Genomic DNA, 18,433 nt, shown 5'->3' with positions numbered 1-18,433 from the left:
CGCCGTCGAAGCGGTTGTGGAAGACGTCACGCCAGTTGATGTTGTTACTCCAACAGGAGAGCCTGCCTCAGTCGAGGAAGTTGCAGTGGTTGAGGAAGATGTAGCGGTTGAGGAGGTTGTAACGGTCGAGGAATTTCCGGCTGAAGAGCCCGCATCGGTTGAAGCGACTGTCCCAGTTGAAGAGACCATCCCGGTTGAAGAATCTATTCTTGGTGATGAGGTCGGCCCAATCGACGTTGTTACTCCTACAGACGAACTCGCACCGGTTGAGGAGATTCCTGCAGTCGAAGAGATCACTCTAGTCGATGCTGTTACTCCTACAGGAGAGCCTGCGTCAGTCGAGGAAGTCGCAGCGGTCGAGGACGTTGTAACGGTTGAGGAATTCCCGGCTGAAGAGACTGTGATGGCCGAGGAGACTATCCTGGTTGAGGAAACTTTACCTGGTGAACAGGTCGTCCCCGCCGATGTTGTGGCAGTCGAAGAACATGCACCAGTCGAAGAGATCTCTATAGTTCCTATCGAGTCAGCTGCTCCAATCGAATCATCACCGCCAGTCGAAGAAGCTACCGTTGACAAAGTCGAGCCTACCGTCGAGCCCGCCGCCGATGCGGATGAGCTTGGAGGCCCCGTTGATGATGCTCCAGTATTGGAAGAGACCATGCCTTCTGTCGATGCAGCTGATGCCGAACCTCTTCTTGCTGTCGAGGTCCCATCCCCTGAAGAAGAACCTACCGTATCCACCGAGGAACTTCTTGTTGCACATGAAGATGGTTTCACTGAGAAAGCCGCTGCAGCAATTGAAGAAACCTCAGTCGCGGGAGACCCTTCAACCGTCGACGAAACATTCATTCCCCATGTTGAGGCACCAGTTGGAGAAGATCACCTTGCTGTTGAGGAAAGCCCCGCGCCCGCAGAAGTAGAAGTGCCTGAATCGGTACCGGTTAAGGAGCCCTCCGCGTTAGTAGAAAAGCACGAGCCTGTTGCGGCCCAGGACACTCTGGTGCCCGAAGACCAGACTGTGCCCATCGAAGAGACTCTCAAAGATGTAGTGGAACCTGTCTCCGTTGATGATCAAATTCCTCCCACTACGGATGAGACGCCTCTCGTTGCAGAAGTGCGCTCCGATGCTGACGGACCTGATCTTGAGGCACCTTTAGCCGCGGAAGAACCTCCCGCAACGGAAGAAGAGCCTGTCACTGTCGTTGTGCTCGATGAAACTGTCTGTGAAGCGGCAGTCGCGGCATCGGTTGAAGAGGATATCCTTGTTGCCGAGGAGTCTCTCGAGCCATCAGATGTAGAAGAGCCCGTACCAGTTGTGCCTGAGGAGGCGCCAGCACCAACAGGAGGGCATGAACCAGTCGTAATCGAGGTTACTGTGGTGCCCGACGATCAGCCTGTCGCCTTTGAGGAAACTCCCGTAACCGAAGAGGAATCTGTCTCTGTTCATGATCGAATCCCTCCCGCTATGGGCGAGGTACTCCCCATTGCAGAAGTGCTCTCGGCTGCTGACGAGCCTGCTCTTGATGACAGTCCAACCACCGAAGAACCTTATGCTCCTGAAGAAGAGCCTGCTACCGCCTGTGCTGTGGAAGTACCGCTGCCAGCAGTGGAGGTTGCTCCTGCGCCCGAAGAAATCGCCTCGAAATCGGAGGGGACCACCCCAGTTTCCGAACCAGCTTCCGCAGACCCAACCCTTTACGCTGCCTTATCTCCTGAGGGAACTACGATCGTCACAGAGGAGTCAACTGTCGAGTCTGACGCTCCTGTAGCTGAACTGCCCGTCGTCGAAGAACCCGCTCCCGCTGCCAGTGAAGTGTCAGTTGTCGAAGAAGTTGTCCTCGAGGAACCCGCTCCCGCTGCAAGTGAAGTGTCAGTTGTCGAAGAAGTTGTCCTCGAGGAACCCGCTCCCGCTGCAAGTGAAGTGTCAGTTGTCGAAGAAGTTGTCCTCGAAGAGGCCCACACTGCCCTGGAGCCCACAGAAGAAGCCTTGGTTATCAGCGAAGAGACCAAGGACGGACTCGAGGATTCGCAACATGCAGATGAACCTCTCATGGAGGAGTCTCTGCATACGGCTCCTATCGTCGAGGAGTTTGCATCCGTACCCGCAGAGGAGCCCGAGATTTTAGAGGAGCCGCATGTGGTCACCTCTCAAGTTCATGTCAATGGGGAGCATTCTGAAGTCGATAAGGACTTGGAACCTTCAAATGTACATGTGGAGACCTCTAGCGTGATTGAAGAGACCGAAGCAGTCGAACAATCTGAAACTACCGCATTCGAAGAGATCGCTGAACAGCAAGAGGTGTGTACGATCCGTTGTCACTACCCGCATTTTCTTAGTCATGTTTTAGATTACAACAACCTCAGCACTTGACGTTGTTATCGACATTGAACGCCCCAAGTCACCATGGACTCCTTCGTACAGCGTTATCACTCAAGGACCAGGCGTTTCAGTTGAGGAGCATGTGAGCACCTACGAAGGCGATGATGATGCTGTCCCTGCCCAGGCACAAACACCTACGATCATTGTTGATGAAGTAGCCGCGGTTGTTCCAGAGATTGCAGCTGATATGGAAGTGTTCGGACAGTCCCAAGTTGATGTTGTGACCGTACAATTGGCAGAGGAAGAGGTATGATTTCCTGTCCGTTGCCTTTTTGCTTTGAGCTTGACCTGAGGATAGGTTACGCTCGGCGATCCGGAAGAGCCTCACCCTAAATCACCTTGGACGTCTTCTTACTCGGTGACCGTACAAGGCAATGTTGCTCAGACCAATGAGGGACTTGATGACTTGGAACAGCTTCCTCCGAGTGCCGCCCAGTCTGTTGCAGCGGAGGGAGCTGAAGAGCAACCTGTTCCGTTTACAGAAGAGGCTCTCATTTCTAGCGAGGCGTTCAGTTCTACTACAGTTGTTGCAGACGCGCATGCTACGCTTTCGGAAACGTTAGACGAGTCTGTGGAGTCAGATGTTCCTGATTCAGCTGTCGAAGCAGAGGCTGCCCAGGATGTCGCTTCGGGGCTAGGTGTCGCTCAAGCAGAACCTTCGGTACTGAATTCACCCGAGCCAGCTCCTGTGGAGGAAGTGTTCGAGGAGGAAATTGAACTTGGGTCATTCATCGTCGAGGACGAGAGTTTGGTAGGTGACTGCTTTTTATCCTGAAATCAGTCATGCTAAGTACTTTCAACAGCAATTGGGTACTATCGACCCTGACGAAGAGCGCAGTAGTTCTCCCTGGACGCCGTCCTACTCAGTATCTGCAGTTGAATCAGCATCTGCGCTTGAGGATCAAGCAGTCGCTGAGGAAGACGAGTTTGTTGAACATGGTTCATTTATCATTGAGACCCAATCATCTGTAAGTTTGTATTTGATATCGAACTTTGCATTTGCTCAGAATTCCGTAGGATTTGGTAGAAGATGCTCAGGTCAAATCGGACTCGGGGCTTCTGACACCCGTCGATGACCCGGTTGGAGAAAGACCGAAGTCGCCGTGGACCCCTTCGTACTCTGTCACCAAGCAGGGGCCGAATGAGGATGTTGAAGAAGTGGAGGAGCTCGATGAATTGGAATATCTGCCTGGTCCAGTCTCTAGCGTTCCTGCACTTGAAGCAGATGAGGAGCCCATCCCCCCTGTCCTCATCACCGAGACGCGAGCATCTGTAGACGAGCCTGTGGTGGCAGAGGTTCCGTCCGAGCACGAGGGTGCCGTTACTGTTTCAGAGCTCTCCGAGACACATGGCGACGTTGAGGTCAATGGAGCTCCAATCGCTCGAGAAACCCCTCAAACATTCCCTGTTCTCGAAGAGCTACAGAAAGTCGCCAAGAAGTCAGTCCATCTTTCCCTCGCTTCCTTCTTTATTCCTGACTCCATGCGTTCAGGCGAAGTTTATCTGCAATCAACGAGCTCAACACCGCCGAGGTCACTGAATCCAGCACCCTCCGCATCGACATCCCCACCAATGGAGCCAACCGCAATAGACTGGAGTCCACGACCTCTTCTCGTTTCTTCCCTGGTGGATGGTTCTCCTCTTCGCCCAAAGTTCCTGAAGAGGGTCGCACATCGCTCGACGTTGCAGCTGGAGAATTCATTCACAAGTCCTCAGTCGAAAACACTCCAACCACTGCTCCAACCACTTCTCCAACCACCGCCCTCCCCTCCGCTGTCGAGGAAGACAAGGAAAAGAAGTCTCGTTGGTGCACGATCATGTGAAAGACAGCCTCCAGCGCCATATGCATCTGAGTTTTTGAAACTAATCATCGTTTTTATCATTTTCGTTATCGTCCTCTATTTTACCTTCTACCATGCATGACCCTTAACGACAAGCGATGACTGCATATTCTTATTTACTTTCAAGCGGATTCTCGTACTGACATAGACCTCTTGTATACCGACTAATCTTCACTTCTTGTCAATGCACTGTTCGCATACGACGGCTCTTAGGTCAACGGAAGTCTACCTCAACGTAACCGACCTTAGCTCAGTTGGAAGAGCGCGAGACTGTAATTGGATAAATTCATCTTGAGGTCGCCTGTTCGAGCCAGGCAGGTCGGATCTTTTTGGGGCAGTCTCCAATGAAAGCAGAACATTAATATTGTTACAAGGCGCATTCAACGTTCAACAACGTTCTCACCGATTTCGAATAGGTGACATTGCACTACGTGACTGCCCGGGGCCGTTTGAGTCTTTCGTTCTGAAATGCACCGATTGTCGTCACTAGTATCATTTAACCGTAGTCATTGGAGTCCCGGTCTTCAACCAAGGCTTCCGCCTTTGCCAAAGGGGGATGTTCTTATTGCAATCTTATGAGGGCATTCTTCGTCTACTGGGGAGCTGCTCGTTCATCTACTGCATCGTAACCAACATGGCATGGGAATATTGTTCTTTTGTTCGAGGTCCAATTCAAGAAATTCAACAGAACCGGATGACCGGGGGTGGCGCCCCAGTGGAATCTACATACTATATCATACTACTGCATGAGTCCTGTGCTTGTATTGCATCATATACAGCGAGAGAGACCAAGAACCACGTCCGTTATCGTAGAAGATTCAAGGGGGGGAAGGTATACTATTCCTTCTACTGTGATTGAGGGATTGCTTTCCGGAGAAGTTCTATCGTCCATTTTTTGGCCTCGCCTGTATGAGAGTTTGTGTGATGGTCACATAATTTACGGGTCGTCATACTCCAAGCATTGTCTCTTGATCAATCAAGTGTCAGCTGCATGATCATGATGAGTCGGTGAAGGAAGCGCACTGTCATACAATTATCTGGGACTCCCGTCATCCACGTTGTGAGGGAAACATCCGTGTAGATACTGCGCGACGGACGGTCCGATATCCAGAAGTTCCTGTGCATTCGCGTGACCAAGACGGCTTGCACAACGACCTGAAACCTGCAGCCAAATAAGCAAGCATCACCTCCTCACAAAGAGAGAATAGACAAACTCTGCAATCATATGTGCAAGTGGGAACTACGTCTTGTGTTAATGGGGGCTTCGCACGTACACATTAACTTACCGGAAGAAAAATTGTTGTGAGAATGAGACAGAGAGAAAAGGCTGTAACACACAGTAAGTAAATATGCAAGTGATGTTTGTTTCATATGCGAGTACCAACCAAAACTGCAGCCGCAATACAGCAGGTTGTGCAGCATGAGACCACGGATGAGACTGTTGTCATTCCCCCAACCACCATGACCCTTGACGGCGCGATACAACAGCATCAACAATATTTCTGGAATTGTCGGCATGCAGTAAGTGCAAGCTCGTGTTAGCAGCATTTCCCAATACGAACCTAGCTCAGCAACTACCAGCAAGCCGTAAATCACATATACCTTGGAGCTCGTTTCCGTATCTAGATACCCGAAAACGAATCGCTCGAAAAGCACTCATATCGATTTATGCCCAACGAATCAACTTCACTTGAGGCCATTCCTTATAAGATATGGAATATGGAAGACCAGTGCAGGCTGTGCAGTATATGGTCTTAGTTCTGTGCTCCGAGTCGAAGAACCCAGTTCATCTCGCAAACGGGTCGTCATCTATAAACGGGACCGGGAACGCAATACAGCCGGCGCCGGCTCTCGTAGGGGACGAGATGGCCACGTTAACAATGAGAGCATTATGGCACTGTTCCGTTTCTTCCACAGCAAATTTCAAGCTCGTGCAAGTAGCAGATCCCAATATGAACATAATTCGGCAACATTTAGCAAGCAGTATATGGCAAAAACGGGATCCCGCATTCTCCGACTGTGGAGAAAACAGAGTTAACACGTTAACGGCTGAGCGGGCCAATCCGAGGTCTACACACCAGACACTGACGAGTATTAATGTTGGAAGCAGATGATGAGTCAGACATCGTTGTCTGAAAGATTGATCTCACAATGACACTGCTGATTTGGAGCGCCACTAGCCATCTCTTCCGAGCCCATACTGCAATCGATCTGAGTACGAAGATGGCTGAACCATCAGATATTTGGGTAGATGTGAGAATGCAGAATCGACACTAGCTGGTCCGATTTGTGGACCCACACTCAGCAGAGAAATTCGACAGCTTGCAATCCTAGCGGGGAGTCAGTATGCAGTCAGGGTAGGGTCATTAGACTCACCCACAGACATTCGCTGTATCATGGGAGCGATAAAGCTATTATTGGGATATATAAGCTGAATTCAAACACCTGCGCCACTTTCCCATACAGTGTGCGGAGGATATGGTAATTTTTTGACGCTCACCCACAGCGATGTCAGCTGTGGAACTTATCTGGATGAAACAAATAACAATACCAAGAATTGCACTCACCTTCGACCACAATAACGCGCCAGCGCGAGTCGCTGGCAACGACACGCTCATGATAATCAACGCCAACAAATCAACTTCACTTCAGGTAAATATGCAATCCACACACCGCCCGAGCACCCCATGCGACGGCGGGGAGGACACATATTATGCACGTTCTCGCGAGGATATTTACGATGCATACGCAACCGATTAGTATTAGGTACACTCACCTCACAGTGGTAGATGCGCTTCATGGTGCCAGCGATTTGGATATCGATTCAGTGTTTGTAACCCTGTAAATGACTTTATCATTGTCTATTATCGATTCGACGTCTCCTGATCCCATTTTAAGACAACGAACTTGAGCATTGAACGCCATCATGGCATGCAAAAGAGCTGAGCGTTGAATTTTTCGGACTCAAGAGCATCGAAGGCAAAAGATGGTGTGGGAGCCGTAAAGGTCCTAGCCGTGTACGGTAAATGTAAGGTAAAGTTACGGGACACAGACCCTCCCACTATTTCAGACCTTGCATATATAGGTCAGCAATGATCTCCTCTTCGACCCTCTGCATTCTTGGTTTCTTTGACGGTAGTTCGCTGGTATACCGGTAAGTAATTATGAGTAGCTAAGTCACTTACTTCGTTTCGAAATTTCGCAGGCAGGACTACGAACATGTGGCAGAGGCCACCTGGCAACATCGACATGCGAAGGGGTGGACCATTTTTGGTCTCACGTGACGCCAAAATGGTCGTGCACGTGAACGACCATTGCGAGACCAATCGTAAGTCACGTGATATAAGTTGAAAAAACAGAGGGACGGAAGAACGAGACTAACGTGCGGAAGGGGGGGAAGGAGAATGATGCGAAGCAAGGGCGGGGCTTGATAGAAGCGTGATAATGTAAATATATACAAAATCTGAACCATTAGTAGCGAGGGGGAAAGGAAACTGTGAGGTACTTAAAAAGACAAGCACAAGAGCACCTGAATTGAAAGATCGGAATTACTACGAGGCCCAATGCTCCTGGAGATACTCGACGCGAAGGTGCTTGACACCATTGTGCACAATCAGCAGTGCGTCTGGCGTCGATTCGTCAATCTCGAGCTCCTCATACAGCTTGAACAGCACAGTCCCTGACTCTTCGAGTGTTGTCGACCGGTCGAGCAGCATCATTGCAAATGCCTCCTGCTCGAGTGCAGGGCTTTCACCAGATGGCCGGAGGAATACTTGCTCGTATATTTGCTTGACGATTTCGAGGAAGGCACGCGGATGGAAGCGCTTGCCTTCAGAGAATATGCCTGGTGGCTGTGGCCAGGGTGGAGGCGGCTCATTTTTCGACACCTGCTTGGCGCCGTCGGCACAAAAGCCCCGTCTGTGGTTGTACCCTGAGTTCTCGGGACCGGGGTACATGATTGTCTTGCAGCGGGAGCATGTGTGTGCCTTGCGGATCTGGGAAAGCAAAGGGTAGAGAGTGAGCGAACACGAAATTTTTGAGAAAGACTTGCGCACCTTCTTCCCAGGCTCAGCCTTGATGAGCTCGATAGCGTGACAGTGCCTTCTCCAGAACGTTTCTGAGCCGGAATGAGCTGTATTGTGAATTGGAGCAAGTAGTTAGTGCGTGAAAAAACGCCAGAGAGCAGCTGAACTCACACTTGAAGTTGTTCTTTGCCACACGGTTCATGACAGCCACTTCAATCTCGCCGAGCTTTCGGAGAAGGGCCTGGGGGTTCTTCCTCACTGTTTCAAACCCATTAGCGCGGTTCTTCTCCTCGAGACGGTAGTTATAGGACTCGGTAGCTACAGCCCACTGTTTTGGCGTCATCTTGAAAGAGATCCACGAAAACTCGGCCCTCATGTCCATAAACAAATGAAACTCGATGTTGCCAGAGATTTGCATGGCGCGGGCGTCAATTCTTGATGCGATCGTGAAGAAATGCTGAGAACGTGTCATCCCCGGAGGCCTCGGGATGGGTGTGAGATTGTTTGCGGCAGGGCTTGTCACTGCAATGGGTGCGAGATCGCTTGCGGCAGGGCTGCTCACTGCAATCTGTGGAGTGGAGTTGGATGTGACCTTGGGTTGAGGTTGGCTGGGAGTGCCGGTGCTGATGGCCGTCAGCGGCCGCGAGAGAGGAGCTTTGCAGTATGGCAACCTGCTCCTGGGCTTGAGGTAGCAGTCCAATGTGGCTGATGGAATCCCCTGCAATGCGGGTCAGTAAAGAAAGGAAGCGGTTTTCATGTGATGATGAATTGGAGAGGGGAATATGTGAATATACGAGGTAAGTGAAGTAAGCGGCAGAGAACTTACCTGACTCGGAGATGTCAAATGCCGCATGATTTTGCGGGGCGGCAGCTTGCATGCCATACTTCCCTTTGGTTGGCCAGAATCGTCGGGTTCGCTGTCGGAGATGACAATGGTGTCATCTGCCTTGCGCTTCTTCGTTGCGTGTGGCTGAGTATCGGTTCCAACGATGGCTGAACTGGCAGAAGTGGCGTCACTGACATTGGCAGTAGCAGGATGAGGAGCGTGAGGCAGTGGCGTGACAAGGGCTGGAATATGAGGTGAAGACTCAAATACAGGTGCCTCCGGCATAGAAAGGAGTTGTGGGTCAATATCAAATTCTTCGAGGATTTCAGCCCTCGTCGACCGCGAGGCCATAGTGTAAGATTGATTAATACAAGTCTGGGCACTGTAGAAGACTATGTATGCATACTGGCCTAGGACTCTCAGTCCCAGCAAAGTATGCATACAGGCTTCTTTGTATTGATACTAGCACTCGGACACAATGTTGAACTTCTCTGGCTGATCCTCATTCCCAATTTGGGTACTCCCATCTATTCTTGCTGGCTATATTAATCCCTCGACTAAAAATAGGTTGTCTGCATCAGTTTCCCTCGATTCGTACTGCTTCTCCACCTATAAATATGTCACCCCTCCTTCTTGGTTCTTGCTGGCTATATTAATACATCAGTTCCAGCCTATAATCTCCACCCCCTTAAATCTCGCACCCTTCCGGACCCTTCCGTTCTTACCGGTTCTTGCCAACTTGTTCCTGACAGATCCTGGCCCAGCCCCTCAGAGCCACGTGACAACTTCGTGATGAATTTTTGACCGTCCCTTCAAGCCACGTGACAAGTTCACGATGAATTTGACTAAGTCCCTGCAAGCCACGTCACAAGTTCACGATGAATTTTGACTAAGTCCCTGCAAGCCACGTGACGAGTTCACGATGAATTTCGACTAAGTCCCTGCATAATAAGTATGAGACATATAAACTGTTTACTGCGGTACCTAAGCTTGTGACACGATGCTGAAATGTTGACTACATGGTATTGAAAAAATTGACATGAGACATGATTGGGGTTTGCTAACGAGACGCTCAATTTTCCTGTGTTCGACGAAGATCATTGTGTCAAAAAATAGTGTATTTTGAGTAAAGACGGCGAATACATGTAATACGACAAGAACAATATACGATATACAGCAAACATTATGGCAAGAACACAACATCCTCAGTGAACCAATTTGCGTGACCTAGAACTAAAGTTCAAAACGGAAGTGAAAAAAATTGTTAAACTTACTTTCGTGGCTTTCTTCCCATACCGTCAGCACCAATATTATTAGCTTCTGTTGTGCGAGTGGATGGAACATGAACTCGGCTGCTACGGCGCACTTGGTTATTGACGATATCATCTAGAGGCTGCAAATTCTCCATGGGCTCGTTGTCAGCAGGTAGCTGGCTACTTGGTGCAGCTGTGGTGGCCCGCGGAGGAGTCTCAGCAGGCGGTAATGAACTTGGGTGAGTCGCTGGTGCCGCAGGAGGCACAGAAGGGGAATCACGATGGTGAGTCGCCGGCACTGGGGGAGGGGAATCACGATGGTGAGTCGCTGGCGCCGCAGGAGGCACAGAAGGGGGAGGGGAATCACGAAGGTGAGTCGCCGGCGCCGCAGGAGGGACAGAAGGGGGAGGGGAATCACGATATAGACCATGGGAAGGTCCAGTTCCTCCTCTGAATGGACGGGGCCGAGGTACCTTCTTATAGTTACCAGAGGGGCTCTTCGACTTGATACGAGCTAAAGCACTGCGGAAGCGCGGGGGTGAAAGTATAGACTGAGATGGTTGTGAATTGTCAGCAGACGGAAATGGAGGTAAGATAAGTTGGGGACCCTCGGTCCCATCTGCAGTAGATTGGAGTAGGTATGATTGTGAATCCGCCAGGAAGTTGTCAAGGGCCTCGTTTGACAGATCGAAAGAATTGCCGGGAATGAGATTGAGTGAATCGTCGGGAATGGGATCGAATGAGAACTCGCCCGACATATCGAGTGAATCGTCAATAGGATGAAATGAGAAAGGGTTAATGGGGGGGTTAATGGGGAAGAATTGATCGGCCGAGGCATGCGGCACTTCTTGAGTTGCAGTCGGAGCAGCGAGGAAGTCGGTGGTGTCCATAAGGGGCACGATAGTATCAATACTCGATGGAGACGGCACAATAGTATCCATACTTGACGGAGACGAGTATGGGACGGAGGTGTCCATAAGGGGCACAATAGTATCCATACTCGAGGGAGACGAGTCTGGGATGCGCTCCTGGACAGAAGCAGCTGTGGAGAAACACAGAAACGCCATCAGCATTACCTAACCAGAAGACCACACCGACTTACCAAAAGCGCCCTTCAAAAAAGTAGTGAATGGTTCGATGATTCGTGCGTGATGGTCAGGCAGTGTATCACGAAAGTTGAGGCCGGTAGTACCCTTCCCATGGTGGAAACTATAGAGCAACATGAAATCAAGGTAACCGAGCACAAAAACAAACACTAACCTGTAAACGCGAAGATCCCCACCTACACGAGGGTCTGGTCCCCCAATGTACACGCTCCCGTTCCAACCTGTCGTGTCGTGGATGGACTGTAGAAGTTGTCCGATCAATCCACCCAGCCCTTCAATGCATCTGTGGGAATGTTAGTATTGCTGCAACATGTTCAGAGACATGTACGCACTGCAACTTTGCAGAGTCACTGGGATTAGACAGTGCCTCCATCTCAGCCTTGGCCTTCTGCACACGTAGCTCACATTCAGCTTTCGCCTCCCGCTCCATCTTCAGCACATATTCTTGTCCCCGCGCAGTCATGGCCTTCGTTGCTTCTGTACGAAGCAAGGCCATGCGATTTTGTTGAGTGCATGATGCTATCTTAGATGAGATCTCATCCTTGACGGCGTTGTTGTCCTTGTACTCGGTTTGAATAAAATATTCCACAGCAGACGGCCCACGAGTGCGAGCAGTGGTGGAGCCCATGAGCTTCGTAATCGTTTTAGTGAATTGTGTCACTCGTCCTTGCGCAGCGGCGGAGTTGCTGCGGTAGAAGTAAGAACGGAGTTTCTGTAACACGTATAAGCAACCGTAATACAACAGGTGTGTGGCCAACTTACGGAACGACGTTTTTGGAGATGTAATCCTAATTCAACTGTCTGCTCTTCTGATAACTGGGATTTGGTAAGTGGAACACCAGTCTCGCTGTCTTTGAAATGCACAGCAGCTTCAGGCCAGTTCTCGAACCATTCACGGGATGTATTCGCAAAGAAGACAGTTGTTTCGCCCTGCAGCTGGCTGAGGCGGAATGCATCCACCTTAGTTTTCAGCCAAGCCGACTGTTCGCGTGTCATCCATGATACACCGGGCATCTACGAACCGGCGGCATTAGGCTAAAATGAATTTCATCACCTATGTCACATACCTTATGTTTTTTTTAGATGAGTCTCCGCACTGGCGTTGCAGGCGTGTACTGATACTCCATTTGGGACGGACTTTGAATCTTATTTTTGCATTATCCAATGAGAAGGGCTGATCGCACGGAGTTACCCGACAAAAGCTATTATAAGTGGCTGGAATTTCAACAATCTCACATCACATCACTGCTATTACCCCCGCTTGACCTCGTTTGTCTGATACCCCCGTTTGACCTCGTTTGTCCAAAATGAAAGTTTTTCCCAGCCTCGTCAAGGAACAAACTTTCACTTTATCCGAACTAGCAAGCGCCATAGAGCTTGTGCGGGACCAGCGTGGTGAGTGCGAGCCTCTGGCTAATTCTCACTGGGCTGAATGGTTATTCTAGCCATAATCGAGGCGCACGCTAACCACAGTCTACCCGAATTTACGGATGACCTTGTGCTTGGCCACTGCCCTGCATGCGTTTTCGTGCACACAAGCACTCGTGCTATGTTTGTGGTACAATTGGTGAGCATTTAATATTTCCGTACTCAACGTTCAACCTTACAACCCACGGCAGATGACGAGGGTGGGTGAGTCACAGAGTACCCACACAAATGACGAGGGTGGTGAGTCACAGAGTGACACATCGACAACTGACAGCATTGACACTGCTCCCGCCCTCGTCGGCAACACTGTCGCTGCTCCCACCATCAATGCAGCACCCGTTGTCGTCAACACTGTCGCTGCTCCCACCATCAATGCAGCACCTGTTGTCGTCAACGCCGCTGCTGCTCCCACCATTCGTGCAGCTGCTCCCACCCTCGTCAACACTGCTGTCCCCACTACTCAACACTCAAGCACCTCTGCATCGGTGCGCTGGTATGTCATTACTGTTGGACGTGAAACTGGGGTCTTTCAAGGATGGTACGTACTCCGAGATCTGCTGGTCTATTATTTTATTCAATTTTCTCCCAGGCACAATGTGCATGTGCATGTCGTCGGTGTTCCAGGAGCTTGTTTTGCGCGTTACTCCTCTCTAGCTGTCGCCCAGGCTGCCTATGGACAGGCTTTGGATGATGGCGCAGTCAATCAGGTGCCGCTCTAGGAGTAAAATACTGTACTGTACATTTATGTGTGGCCTGTCCCGTTTCTTGCATCCAATATGATGATACCAATTGCTGTCATTTGTGTGTGTGTGTGTGATATATATATTCGACGATAACCTATTCATGCTCAACAGCGTGGTCTAGAGTACATTGTATGATAATTGGCGGCTGTGACCATACCGTAAAGTCTATATACCAGTAAGTGTATTGCTGTCGTTTATTTTTATATTTGACGGTAACGATGATTCATGCTCAACGGCATGGTCTAGAGTACATTGTGTGATAACTGTCCCGAAGTGGTGGCTGTGACCGTACCAAAAGTCTATATACCAGTAAGTGTTTATGTCTGTTAACGTACCCTTACTAAGGGCTCTTTGTATCATACCACTCATCTGTCTCGTTCGATGGGACGCCGTCGTAAGTCTTCACCGGACCGCCAAGAAGCGCGCAAACAGTCTAAGAAAATACATTATTTGCGGTAAGTGTTTCTCGCATTCTGAACCAGAAGTGGACATAGGGATTTGACATGATATTAGACATGTCGGGTATGAACGATCCAAAGCACGACGGAGATCAAGGCAGGCAAAGGGAGCCAATAAGGTATATTCAAATACTACATCTACTGACATTCAGTACTAATTTGTGCAGGCCACACTAGACGCCTATGAGGCAATGGAAGAAATATGGAGCAGGACTTATACCGGTGGTAGCCGGAACCACAATGGGTGCCAGCCTCGAGTTATCGCCGTTCTTCAAGAAGTAGATGTGCGAGGGTGGAGTGCTGTTAGACCAGCTGTTTTGGAAGGAATATCAGAGGCCCGGGTTTTACTGAAGGACGCAGAAGACCTGGTCACAGCGGTCAAAAGTTTAGATGGTCCATGTACTCCACATCTCCAAACTGAATGTTCCCGTCTTATTTCTACAGCACGTCTCTACCTTGCCGCCGAAGAGGAGATCGTGTCCCTCATGGATGAAGACGAGGGAGCTCTTGATGCCGCACTGCTTAGCGATGGACTAGTATGGCAGCGTATAGAAAAGTAGTGTCACGTGACCAGATAAACAATGTTGAATGCAGTACGTACGTCGTCTAGCATGTGCCCACATTATTTTCATTGCCATGGTCAAAAACTCTCGGGTACGAAAGTGGACAAGTATCAGCGGCAGTTCATGGAGGAGAATCAAGCTGCACACAAGCGACGACGCAATGAAGACAATCAATCGCATGTTCCCGAGGGAAGTGCATATCATGCACATACCTCTGTAGACGTTACGATCAGGAGCCGTCCCACCAATCAAAACTACATACTTTCAAAATGCCAACACGTCTCCGGCTGTACCCACTAGTTCCTCGATCACAAACCTTGGGAGTTCCGAGACTTTTGATTTCGCTTCTTATTCAATGATGATCAACCCTACCTCGATATCTTGCCGACACCAGCACAGATACCACACCAGTGAAAGCCAACGGCCACGCGCACCGGCGGTGTGTGCTATTTCTATATCTTGATTGCAAATTTTTTCATTCGGTGATATTCAGGATGACCCTCAAAAACAATGGCTGCAGGAGCGTGATAATTTTCTCAAGGAATTCATTCGGCTAGAAGGGCGTGGAGATGATGCATGGCACATGCGTTGTCACGGGGAGCAGACATGCGTAAACCAGCCGTCTATTCGGTGTACTGATTGTGAAGGATTACAGTTGTACTGTCAGTCTTGTGTCATCTCACTGCACCGCGCAGCGCCTTTGCACCGTGTTGAAGTATGTATTCACATCGCTTTGCGTTCTTTAAAATTGACTATACTATCAGATTTGGACTGGGAAATACTTCCAGCGCAGCAACTTAAGAGACTTAGGGCTACGTGTCCAACTCGGACATCCAACTGGTGTCCGTTGCTGCAATCCCTCTCCTGCTTTCCAGGACGACTTCGTCGTCCTTGACATCACCGGTGTCCACAGTATCATGCTAGATTTCTGCAACTGCGAGACAGCGCAAACGCACACTACCCAACTCCTGCGCACTCGCTGGTACCCAGCAACCGTCACAGATCCCCGAACTGCTGCAACATTCCGGGTCCTTGATCACTTCCAAATGTACACTTTTGAGTCGAAAGGATCCGCGTTTGAATATTACCAAGCATTGGCACGTCTAACGGATAATACTAGGAGGTACCAGACTAAGGTAGGCGCATTGACTATTGAATCATTTTTCACAGCTAACGTGAGTATAAGGACCGTTATGAAGCTTTCCTACGGATGAGTCGGCAATTTCGACATATACTATCTCTTAAACGTGCCGGGCGTGGCCATGACCCTGGTGGCGCTCTCGGCACAACGGAAGGAGAACTCGCCGTACTGTGCCCGGCTTGTCCGCAACCTGGCAAAAACTTGCCTTTGGGTTGGGAGACCATTGAGGCCCAACACAAGTAAGTTTTTCTTTTTTCATTGGGATATTTATGCTCAAGAAATGTAGATGGCTTTATGCTTTATTTCTGGCAATGGACGCTAACTTTCGCTTATGCCGCCGCAATAAGTCCTCTGAGCAGGCAGACCCTAGCCTTAGCCAAGGCTGGGCTTATTTCGTAGAACAAAGTGGATTCAAAGATGTTCTTGACGCTTATGCCAGCCAGGTACAAGAGGTGAGGTTGATATATGGTTTAGTGTATCATTCGCTGATATCGTGTTTAGAAAAGTTCTTGTGCCAGTCACAACGCCGTTAATCTTGCCGACACCAAGAATTCACGGGGACTGGCTGCCACAGGCGTCGGCGCCATCGTTTGTGCTCGTCATAACCTCACACGTCCGTCCTCAGTTGGAGATCTCCAAAAAGGAGAAAGGTATGTGTCTCTGATATCTTTGACGTCATCTAATCACACAGGACTTAGATATGTGAATATGGATTTCCTGTTCTTCTCGACTTTGCAACACTCTGGCGAGGTTCTCGTTCTCAATATCTCATATGATATTGCATGTCAATGGAGTAAGCATTTGTGGGAGCGGATGTCACGCTATCCGTCCCAGATCCATTTTTCGGGCGACTCGAAAATTTTAACATTCCTCGTTCCCAAATTTCATCTGCCGGCGCATATTGCAGCATGTCAAACTTCGTATTCTCTTAACCTTATCAAAGGCATGGCGCGGACTGAAGGTGAAGCCATTGAACGCGGATGGTCAAACATGAATCCTATCGCTACCAGCACGCGTGAAATGGGTCCAGGGTCAAGACGCGACATCTTGGATGACCACTTCGGCGACTGGAATTGGCGTAAAGTGTCCAACTTGGGTATGTATTACACATAGATTGTGCCTTCGTCTCTGACAGTTTAATAGGTCCTTCACTGCTCAAAAAACTCAAGGAGGCAATTCCAGAATGTTATCAGCATGCTGTAGATCTTCGGGACTTCGAGGAAGCTATCCCGTCTTCGAGTCTTAGTGCCTGGCGGAAGTTGGTAGAAGATTGGGAGGGTGATCGTTCAAAGCCGAACCCGTTCGAGATTAAAGTGTCAGGTATGTTTTCGCTTGTATGATATTTACAATCTTTGACATGTACACTACAGTTGTCACCCAGGCGTCTGTCAGACTCGAGCTCTCTCAGCTTGAAGCCCAGCAGCTAAGACAAGGGATTGATGCCTCCCTCCACCCAGATGTCTCCCCTAGCGTATTAATAGCTGTTGGGATCGACCTAGAGGCTTTACAGTATGTCTGTCTTTCGCACTGACAACAAGCTGGTCTTAACAAGTTGCTTTACCTCTCAGACGTCGGCTCGCAACGGACACTGCGAACATTGGAATCCACGCCACCGATAATCAACTGTCTGCTATGCAACAACGCATCAATGCACTGCGCCGTCGGATTGAACAGTGGATCCAAATCCAAATGCTATATATCCCCAGTGTTGCCAGACTTCGAGCGTACACCTCTGATACTGAGGATACCACCCTTGAGGAGCCTGTTCACACCATCAAACTGTGGATGCCGTCTGCAGTGGTGAAAGCGGGCATGTCTTGCGATGTGAATCTGTGTAACATCGAGTGGAAGTTACGCTGTGCCCAGGCGCATGATGGTCTCCAGGAGCTCCGGCAACACCTACGACTCAAACGCCATCTCACTGGGTTCAAGAAGAACTGGTTAACTGGCCAACGAGCGCACACGAGATCCCGTGCCGTCATTGATACTGTCCAGGCGAAAATAGACGCTGCCGCAACAAAGTATCGCACGGCATGGAGGGCACTTGATGACTTAGCCGATGCACTCCTACGCCTTGATTGGGAAATTGAATTCCCAAAGCTCGAAGATGAGCATATTCGTGGTATGACTGAGGCGCAGGCGGGAGGTTTGGTGTCAGAAGGTCGAAGATTCGTAGCCGTGTCTTGGATTTGGAAGCAGCGCCATGGAGCGGGTGAGGAAGAACTTTCTGAAGGTGAGAGTCGCTATGTATTTGATGTAGTTTTTTCTAATCGGAAACAGCAATGCGCGTTGAGTGGTGCAAGGCACGAGCTCGTGCCAACAGGTGGGCAGAGGAGGTCGAACTTGTGCAGGAGGAGATGCGACGTGTATTAGCGTTCTTTGAGTGGAATGCAGGTTGGTGGGAAGAACGCGCAACCTCCAGAATATATGATGGAGCAATGGAGCACGAGGGAGCAGTTGCATATGCCTTGCGACAGGCTAAGATCCGCCGGTCCATGCGGAACGACTGTCTTTTCCTGTGGGATGTGGTTCCCAGCCTTCTCTCTGTTCAAACCACTACAGAACGAGCACCTGTACCCGCCACGACTACTGCATAGCAAACCGGAGGCTATTTGTTTGTTTTTTGGCGCTTTTTTCTCATTTTCCTGCATTTCATCCTGCCATGCATC

General features: G+C 49.7%; 6 protein-coding genes and 1 non-coding gene across 7 annotated transcripts; 4 read left to right on the top strand and 3 right to left on the bottom strand.

Annotated features, from left to right (window-relative positions):
* Positions 1-1,770: 1,770 nt before the first annotated feature.
* On the top strand, positions 1,771-4,401 carry DEU56DRAFT_798627 (uncharacterized protein). The gene is made up of 7 exons (XM_041353006.1): positions 1,771-1,789; positions 1,844-2,299; positions 2,349-2,627; positions 2,679-3,131; positions 3,184-3,348; positions 3,398-3,819; positions 3,873-4,401. Exons 2-7 carry the CDS (start codon positions 2,051-2,053, stop codon positions 4,201-4,203), a joined length of 1,899 nt encoding a protein of 632 aa, XP_041209374.1. The 5' UTR covers positions 1,771-1,789; positions 1,844-2,050; the 3' UTR covers positions 4,204-4,401.
* Positions 4,402-4,460: 59 nt separating this feature from the next.
* Positions 4,461-4,545, top strand: DEU56DRAFT_t56. Its single transcript has one exon. It is a non-coding gene; the product is annotated as a tRNA-Tyr (tRNA).
* Positions 4,546-5,254: 709 nt separating this feature from the next.
* DEU56DRAFT_755335 (uncharacterized protein) lies at positions 5,255-7,021 on the bottom strand (the record flags this gene model as incomplete). Its single annotated transcript, XM_041349901.1, has 9 exons — positions 5,255-5,383; positions 5,508-5,548; positions 5,607-5,723; positions 5,784-5,843; positions 6,311-6,448; positions 6,521-6,551; positions 6,598-6,610; positions 6,789-6,820; positions 6,998-7,021. The coding sequence occupies 9 exons, from the start codon at positions 7,019-7,021 to the stop codon at positions 5,255-5,257; spliced, it is 585 nt and encodes a 194-aa protein (XP_041209373.1).
* A 601-nt stretch (positions 7,022-7,622) lies between these two features.
* Positions 7,623-9,048, bottom strand: DEU56DRAFT_293234 (uncharacterized protein). Its single transcript, XM_041345516.1, has 3 exons — positions 8,418-9,048; positions 8,277-8,353; positions 7,623-8,216 (listed from the first exon to the last, which is right to left on the bottom strand). The coding sequence occupies exons 1-3, from the start codon at positions 8,716-8,718 to the stop codon at positions 7,773-7,775; spliced, it is 822 nt and encodes a 273-aa protein (XP_041209372.1). The 5' UTR covers positions 8,719-9,048; the 3' UTR covers positions 7,623-7,772.
* A 1,229-nt stretch (positions 9,049-10,277) lies between these two features.
* Positions 10,278-12,445, bottom strand: DEU56DRAFT_941931 (uncharacterized protein; the record flags this gene model as incomplete). The annotated part of the gene is made up of 6 exons (XM_041358937.1): positions 10,278-10,299; positions 10,347-11,367; positions 11,428-11,534; positions 11,586-11,714; positions 11,764-12,143; positions 12,194-12,445. The coding sequence occupies 6 exons, from the start codon at positions 12,443-12,445 to the stop codon at positions 10,278-10,280; spliced, it is 1,911 nt and encodes a 636-aa protein (XP_041209371.1).
* A 293-nt stretch (positions 12,446-12,738) lies between these two features.
* DEU56DRAFT_911808 (uncharacterized protein) lies at positions 12,739-13,578 on the top strand (the record flags this gene model as incomplete). Its single annotated transcript, XM_041357324.1, has 4 exons — positions 12,739-12,826; positions 12,877-12,998; positions 13,051-13,397; positions 13,449-13,578. The coding sequence occupies 4 exons, from the start codon at positions 12,739-12,741 to the stop codon at positions 13,576-13,578; spliced, it is 687 nt and encodes a 228-aa protein (XP_041209370.1).
* A 1,403-nt stretch (positions 13,579-14,981) lies between these two features.
* Positions 14,982-18,361, top strand: DEU56DRAFT_941926 (uncharacterized protein; the record flags this gene model as incomplete). The annotated part of the gene is made up of 11 exons (XM_041358936.1): positions 14,982-15,062; positions 15,117-15,338; positions 15,388-15,759; positions 15,804-16,003; positions 16,051-16,207; positions 16,266-16,414; positions 16,463-16,860; positions 16,908-17,084; positions 17,135-17,273; positions 17,333-17,997; positions 18,045-18,361. 11 exons carry the CDS (start codon positions 14,982-14,984, stop codon positions 18,359-18,361), a joined length of 2,877 nt encoding a protein of 958 aa, XP_041209369.1.
* Between the last annotated feature and the right edge of the window lie 72 nt (positions 18,362-18,433).

Source organism: Suillus clintonianus (genome assembly GCF_016758775.1).
Source record: "Suillus clintonianus strain FC179 chromosome Unknown DEU56scaffold_28, whole genome shotgun sequence".
Lineage (NCBI taxonomy): Eukaryota > Fungi > Basidiomycota > Agaricomycetes > Boletales > Suillaceae > Suillus > Suillus clintonianus.
Note: the sequence above shows the minus strand (reverse complement) of the source record. Positions and strands in the feature narration are given on the sequence as shown.

Coding starts and splice junctions, on each gene's coding strand:
- DEU56DRAFT_798627 (XM_041353006.1), top strand. CDS start 2,051: ATGGAGGAGTCTCTGCATACGGCTCCTATCGTCGAGGAGTTTGCATCC. Junction 3,132..3,183: donor TCGTCGAGGACGAGAGTTTG/GTAGGTGACTGC, acceptor TACTTTCAACAG/CAATTGGGTACTATCGACCC. Junction 3,349..3,397: donor TCATTGAGACCCAATCATCT/GTAAGTTTGTAT, acceptor AGAATTCCGTAG/GATTTGGTAGAAGATGCTCA.
- DEU56DRAFT_293234 (XM_041345516.1), bottom strand. CDS start 8,718: ATGACACGTTCTCAGCATTTCTTCACGATCGCATCAAGAATTGACGCC. Junction 8,354..8,417: donor GGCAAAGAACAACTTCAAGT/GTGAGTTCAGCT, acceptor TTCACAATACAG/CTCATTCCGGCTCAGAAACG. Junction 8,217..8,276: donor AGGCTGAGCCTGGGAAGAAG/GTGCGCAAGTCT, acceptor TTGCTTTCCCAG/ATCCGCAAGGCACACACATG.